The sequence below is a fragment of the Coenobita brevimanus genome, chromosome 71 (assembly GCF_032717465.1).
Source record: "Coenobita brevimanus isolate Jiangsu-jjx chromosome 71, ASM3271746v2, whole genome shotgun sequence".
NCBI lineage: Eukaryota > Metazoa > Arthropoda > Malacostraca > Decapoda > Coenobitidae > Coenobita > Coenobita brevimanus.
In genome coordinates, this window is record NC_137024.1 from 55,181,186 (window position 1) to 55,189,151 (window position 7,966).

General features: G+C 38.7%; 1 protein-coding gene across 1 annotated transcript in view; it reads right to left on the bottom strand.

Moving 5' to 3' along the window:
• LOC145406784 (metabotropic glutamate receptor 8-like) overlaps positions 1 to 7,966 on the bottom strand; it is a 315,468-nt gene that overhangs the window by 148,228 nt on the left and 159,274 nt on the right. The window contains exon 4 of the mRNA XM_080277881.1: positions 678 to 847. Within this exon, the coding sequence (XP_080134007.1) occupies positions 678 to 847 (170 nt within the window). The remainder of the gene's footprint in view (positions 1 to 677; positions 848 to 7,966) is intronic.

Sequence of the window (7,966 nt, forward strand, 5' to 3'; positions counted from 1 at the left end):
GCGTTATAGTACTAGTTGGTTTAATCAGCAGAATTAGTCTAAAGTAACTATTAATAACTCTAACTATTGCTAACTTACATAGATTATTTTTTATTATTTATTTATTGATTTTATTTTGTAAGTAAGCCTCCCAGTAACTTAAGTAACCTTCCAGTAACACCAGTAACTCTCAGTAATAATTAATACCACTTCAAAATACCCTATACCATTAACAGATCTGGTATTATCTTCATTAATAAATATGATGGCCTATGGGTTTCTTAAAAGGCTATTAGTAACCCCAGTATTCCTTCAGCATACCACTTTCATTCTAACTTGGCCTAGAATTGCCATCTTTCCATCTTGAATGCTGAGGTGTAACAAAAGATTAACACTGAAACGTGGTGCTAGTCACGAGAAGAGCCCTGGAAATTAGATAGAGCCATAGCATTGTCTATTTCTGGCACTGAGGTACGTGAAAGAAGCTGCAAGCCGACGAAAATTTGGGCCAAGTTGAGGTGAAAAGGGTATAATGACGATTACCCACAGTGATTTCAGTAAGTAAGCAGTTTTGAGTACTTGAAATAAACTACTACTACTACTACTACTACTACTGCTGATAATAATAATGATAATAATAATAATAATAATAATAATAATAATAATAATACAGGTAATAATAATAATAATAATCCCACCTGGTGTTATCCTCATTAACGAACATGATGACCACCCTCGCGTTGGGTTTCTCGCTCAGCCTCTCAATGATCAGATCGAAGTCCTCGGGTTTGGTGTTTCTCAGCACCCGTTCGGCCGCGGCTATGCAAATGCCAGAATTCTCCGCCAGCTTGGTGAACGACGCGATGCCCTGGTGGGAGGAAATAAAAGATTCGAATGAAAAAAAAGGTTCGAATAAAAAAAGTTTGAATAAAAAAAAAGGTTCGAATAAAAAAAGTTTGAATAAAAAAAAAAAAGGTTCAAATTTAAAAAAATGTTCGAAAAAAAGGTTCAAATTTAAAAATGTTCGAATAAAAAAAAGGTTCAAATTTAAGAAATGTTCGAATAAAAAAAGGTTCGAATAAAAAAGTTTCGAATAAAAAAAAAAAATAGAAATTTTTGAGGGGGATGAGAGCAGGAATGTGACGGTCTGAGACGAAATTGGAGGGGGTGGAGAAGGAGGAATTAAGAAAGTGGAGGAAAAATGCAAATCTTGGAGGAAGAACTGAGAAGTTTGAGGAGGAAACAAGATGCCGGGAGAAAAAAGTGACGATGAATTGAGATTTGGGAGAAGGAAAGAAGTGGCTGAAAGATAGATAAAAATTGATGAGGGATTTGGAAGACTTGTGGCTGGGAGGACGAGAATGATTTGAGGAGACTAACTAGGAGAGGTGGAGAAGGGACGGGATTAAACCAGAAGATAATTGTGGCGGGAAGATGAAGTTAATTAGATAAGGAAATTACTTTTATAATTGTCTGGCCGCTTATGAGGAGACGCAGTTGTGGGGCGGCGGGGACGAATTGTGTAAGAGGGGAAAATGCCTATTGCGCTTCTGTTTTCCTTTGAGTTCCGTCCCTTATTTTAGTTGTGTGTGTGCGTGTGTGTGTGTGTGAGAGAGAGAGAGAGAGAGAGAGAGAGAGAAAGAGTGAGCGTCATGTTACCGAAGGGGATAATAGAGATGATTTCTAACGCCTTTACTACAATGGGTCTCGCACACACACACACACACACACACACACACACACACACACACACACACACACACACACACACACTGCCAGGAAAAAAAAAATACTCGCCATTCACTTCTGGGTGCAGCATAAACAGTGAATAAAATCGTCATGCAGCTGAAAAAATTAACCCCTTCTCTGCCTTAGACGCTCTTTGGAAATTTTTTTTATACTGATACAAAGACAATTTTTTTTTTTTTTAGATGAGAGAAATGTTGTCAGTCAAGGAGATGGTGATATTGTTGTTGTTGTTTTTTATGCTGGTGTTGTTTTTTGGGTTGTTGTTGGTGGTGGTGGTGTTATTTTTGTTATGGTTCTTCATATTGTTTTTGCTGTTCTTATTTCTGACGCTTTACGGAGAGAGAGAGAGAGAGAGAGAGAGAGAGAGAGAGAGAGAGAGAGAGAAATAACAGCACAACGGTGATGAATAGCGACGAAACGAGGACGACAGGATGAAGAAAGCGGGAAATGAGAGAGGGGGACGAGAATTATAATTTTAGGACCGTGATAAATGGGTGAGTGTGAAGCGTAGGAAAGGGAGGAAAAAAAAAAAAAGAGAGGAATAAGTGCAGCTTAATATTAATGGAAGCGTGTTCCATGGTGGTGAGAGAGAGAGAGAGAGAGAGAGAGAGAGAGAGAGGGGGGGAAGAGAGGCTGGAGGTTATGTGAAGTAAGTGCTCCCCCCGGCCCCTCTGGGGAGAGGAAGAAGAAGAAAGAAAAAGAACAAGAATAACAAGAAGAAGAGGAGGAGGAGAGGAGGAGGAGGAAGGGGGGAGGAGGAGAGCTAAAAGGAAAGAGGAAGAAAGAACAAGAAGACCCAAAAGACGATGGACAAAAAGGAAGTGATGAATACCAATGAAGGAAAAGGAGAGTGTAAAAGGATGGAGGTGCAAAGAAGAGTTTTAGTGAAAGATCAGGCGAGTGGAAGGAGAGAGGAAGACAGGAGAGAAAGAAAAGGAGAGGGAGAAGCAAAGGCAAAAAAAAAGAGGTGAAAGGTGTGTGTGTGTGTGTGTGTGTGTGTGTGTGTGTGTGTGTGTGTGTGTGTGTGTGTGAACATAAGAACAAAGGCAGTACGGTAATTAGATGGATGAATTTAAAAAAAACATGGAATTTCTTAATAAAAACAATGAATTTTTACATTTTCCAAGCCGACCAGAAACAGAAATTTAAAAATGCGTGAAAAGCGATGTTAATTTTTATGAATGGGATTATTAATTTGGGCTGAGAAAAAGGGGAATTTTTTAAGGATAAAGAAAGCTAATATTGCAGTAACAGAGGGACTGATAATGAGAGAGAGAGAGAGAGAGAGAGAGAGAGAGAGAGAGAATTATTTTTGTCGTCATGAGTATTATCTTTGCTGTTACTGCTCTCATATATTATCATCTTTTATTTGTTGCTGTTTTGCTGTTTTTTTGTCACTGCTTTTCTTTCTCTGTGTTCTTGTATCTTTTTATTTCTTTTTTTATGTATGCTCTTCCTTATATGAAGTTTTCTTGTATCGGTTTGTTTTTTGTCATGTTTGTGTGTTTTTTTATTTTTACGTAATATTTCCGTCTGTTTTCCTTACTTTATTTTTTGTTCTCTTTACGTGTTTTTATTTGTTTTATTACTTTGATGATTTTTGGTCTTGTTTTTTTCCTTTATTGCTGTTTTCGTCTATTTTTATTTGGTGTATGTTTTTCGTATGTTTTTTATTTGTTCTTTTATTTCATTGATATTTCTTGCCGTTTTTCCTTCATTTACCATTCATTTTTATTCATCAAATGCTGCTCCAACAATAACCACAATCACCACCAGCACCACAACATCACCACCACCACCACCACCACCACATCACCACCACCACAACAGCCCCAATCCAGCCTCTGTTCCCTTAAGCAAATGCAGACCAGTGGCAAGATGTGGGCCAGTGGAATGCAGATGGGGAAGGAAGGGGAGGGGAGAGAGAGAGAGAGAGAGAGAGAGAGAGAGAGAGAGAGAGAGAACGGAAGAATTTGATGAATAAGGAAATGAAAAATAAGCACAGGTAAATAGGTCGCTTTATGAGAGAGAGAGAGAGAGAGAGAGAGAAAATAATGACAAGACTTAGAATGAGGGCTGGAGAGTTGAACGTCCGTAGTAGGTAGAAGAGAGATGAAATTGAGAGATAGTTTGGAGGACGGAGATGGAAGCGATAGGAAGGTAGAGAAATAGGGAGATAGTGAGATAGGAGAGATGTTAGGGTGATAGATCGAGAAACTAAATGTGGAGAAATAGAAAATAATGAAAGAGATGGAGGAAATAACAGAGAGAGAGAGAGAGAGAGAGAGAGAGAGAGAGAGAGAGAGAGGAGCAAGAAGATTCAGGGAGAGAAAGGAGAAAAAAGATATAATTACAAAAAATGAAGTTATAAAGCACTTCAGGAAAAGACAATTTCATAGTTACGTAGATATACAGACCAAACAAACCTTATCGTCCATTTTGGGTGTTTCTACTCTACTTTTACGCTAATGCATAATTATTTTCTTAATATTGGAAGCAAAAGACAAGAATGATTATGATAAGGAAAGAAACGAGAGAAGAGAAGGAGAGAAATAAGGAAAAGGAAATGAAAAAATAATAATAGTTAAAGGGGGATAATTGAAATAAAAAAAAAATATCAAAAGCCAAAGAAACGCGAGAAACGAAAGAAAAAAACAAAAAACAGAGCCAGAGAGTGAAGGAAAAAAAAAAAAATCGATACAGAAGAGGCTGCCAGAAAATGGAGAGGCGAGAGAAACAGAAAAGAAAAAAATCGAAGTGACACGGGAAAAGGAGGAAAACTGGAAATAAAAAGTGGTGAGAGAGAGATGAGAGAGAGAGAGAAGGAGAGAGACGGGGGGGGGGGAGGCACGAGACAAATCAACTGAAAACGAAAAATGGACACTAATACACTCCGAAATGATAGGATGAAGGACGGCTGGAGAAAAGAAAAAATATGCGGAAATACAAAAGACTTCGAGGTAATGAAGACAGATGAAGCAGGACCACGGAAAGAGGAGGAAAGAAGGATGAAAATTTAGGGACGAAAAATGAACAGTGAAAATGAAAGATGAAATGAAGACAAGAAAAAGGAAAAACAGGGAAGAAAAAATTGAAAGATGAAAGAGAGCAAAGGGAAGAGGAAGGTGAAAGGGAAGAGGAGAAGAGGAAGAGGAGGAGGAGGGAGGAAATGTGGAGAAGATAGGATAACATACACTTATACGCAACATGAAAATACAGAATGAAACAAGAGAAATGATACAAGCGATGAAAGACGAGAAGAAAGAGTGCGAAAAGAGAAAGAAGAGGAAAGACGGAAGACAAGAAAATGATGATAAAAACTCCAAGGAAAAATGTGACGAGAAAGCAAAGACGATAAAATGCAAACTCAGTGCGAAAAAAGAAGAAAGGAAAAATAAGAAAAGAAAATCAGATATAAGATGGAGAGGAGGAGGAGGAGGAGGGGGAGAAGAGGAGGAAGAAGAGATGCGGGAAAGGAAGAGGAGACGAGGAGGAGGAAGAAATGCGGAGATGAAAGGATGATTTGCACACAGAAAAGAGAGACAAGAAAATATATAACCAATAATATTGATAATTAAATATGAATGGGATGGAGAAAACAAACAGGCAAAAACTTCAAGTAAGGACAAGTGAAATAACAAAAACTAAAGACAAAATGAAGAACAGCTGAAGAAAAATTAGGTTATAAGAGAAAGCAAGAGACGAAAATGAGAGGAGAGAGCAAGGGAAGAAAAAGAGGATGTAAGAGAGAGCAAGAAGAGGGAAGAAGGGAAGGAGCAAATGTTGAGAGGAACAGCGCAAGAGAAGAAAAGGAGAATATATGAGAGAGAGCAAGAAGCGGGGATTTTAAGGAGAAGAATGCAAGAGAAGAAAAAGAGGAGATAAGAGAGAGCAAGCAGAGGAGGAGATGCTGAGGTGATAGGCTGAGTGACACGCACGAAGAGAGACAGCCTAAGGTTCAATACCATCACCAGTGGCTGACTTGGCTGACGTCAGCATTAAAGCCGCTGACAGACATCCTACACTTCATCACCATCATCATCATCATCATCATCATCATCATTGTTAATTCTCCTCCTCTTCCTCCTCCTCCTCCTGACACGCAGAAATTTGGTCCCCCTTCACACAGAAATAGGTCTCTGGAATTCGTCTGTGGGTCTCCTGTGGTCTCTGGAGTGTGCTTAATTATATCCGAACTTACAAAAATTTTAATGACATATATAAATTGGTCTCAGGTTTTCATTCTCCTGCCATACAAAATTCTAATATCCTTGCAAACAGAAACTGGACTTTGGAACTGATATTTTTGTCTTTACTGGTCTCTTGCTTTATTTCCTGACTCAGACATACTTTCCTGTTATATATGAATTATTTTTAAGGTTTGATAACGCAATTCTTGGCACGCGTAAATTGGTCTGTGGATCTTACATTAATTTTATCTGACAATTTGATAACTTCACACACTGATATTGGTCTCCCGGTGTCTAGGTCTCGGTATACAGGTAAATCTCCTAATAGGCATAAATGGTCTTTCGGTCTCCTTCTACTCATGCATCTCCAAAAATACAGAATTAATGTTTAGGTCTAATTCTGTATCCCTTGCCACAATACAGCTACATTTTACGGGCAATTATACTTACTCAGTTTCTAGTCGAACAATTGTGAAACTCATACACAATATTCTGAAAAATGTGTTGGGCTGGGAAGGTTGCAGTTCTGGATATCGAAAGTCATCGCTCAGTGTCTCGTTATTTATCGTTATGGTGCTTATCGGTGTTTATGTCCGTGATTGCATTCAGGTTACCCATCGTTCACCTGGCACGTATCGATGCACTTAATCTTATCCTGCATGTCCTTTCTCTCTCTCTCTCTCTCTCTCTCTCTCTCACACACACACACACACACACACACACATATATATATATATATATATATATATATATATATATATATATATATATATATATATATATATACAGGAGCGCGCGCGGACACATACATAGCCATTGGCTACTTCTTCCTTGCATTAAAAAAATAATGCATACATACATACATACATACGTACAGTCTCATGACATTACATCTATCACGTATGTGTGTGTGTGTGTGTGTGTGTGTGTGTGTGTCTGTGTCTGTGTCTGTGTCTGTGTGTGTTTCATTTGACACTCCCTGTTTTTATCCTCTCTAATGACACTTTCCGAGTAAATGAGTATTGCGTTCAGTTCTAGCACACAGACACGCTTTGATGAGTCTTTTCTGCACCTGACACAGACATTCTCTTGCTTTGTTTTTTTCGTGGTATTCTTGCTTCACCTGACCCACATAGGCACATTCCCATCACTACACCTGACACTCACTTTCACATTTCTCTCTAAGCACAGGTACACTTTCATGGCGCCATTCAACTCCAAACACTAAATTAAACGCTATTCTCTACAGACTTCATTCTCCATCCTCACCTCACTCACTCTACACAGGCATTCCATATTCTTCAACCACAGCCTCATTCTACAGCATTATTTTTCATTTTTAGGACATAGACACAATCTGCAACATTATATTCCCCAAACATAGCCTCATTCTACGACATTCTATAACTTTTAGGACATAAGCTCATTCCGCGACATTATTTCTCTACCCTTGTTGCCTCCCTGGTGCTTTTTCATTTTTATTCCTTTGCTCATCTCTCTCTATTACTTTCCTCCATTCTTTTCACCCCATCAGCCCGAGGACATACTTGGTGTTTCATTCTCCTTAACTCCACGATTTCTGTTTCTGCTCAAAGGAGATACACCCAGAATCTCCACCAATCATTCTTTTCATTGTCCTAATCTTCTCTCCTCTTCCTTCTGTTATCTCCTGTTTGGCCTACGTCCTTGATATATCATAATTTCTTCTATTGATTTTTCGTCATTTCTTAATCTTTCTCTACCATTTTTTTTTTTATCTTCATTTTGTCATTCGTTTTTAGTTTTTTCTTTTCCCCAACTATTTCTCTTTTCCTTAGTTATTTTCCCATTCTTTTTTTTTCTTATTTTTCTGTTCCATATCTGTTTCCCTTCCTCCTCCTCCTCCTTATTCACCTCTAGTGCACCTCATCTCTCTCCTTCCTCCGATTCCCATTCCTCCATCCTCGCTCCTCTCCATCTCTTCTTCTCTCCATATTACCCCCACCCTCCCTTCCTCCCTCCCTCCCATAAGCCCTCCTACCTCATCCCTCTCTGTATATCCTCCCTAT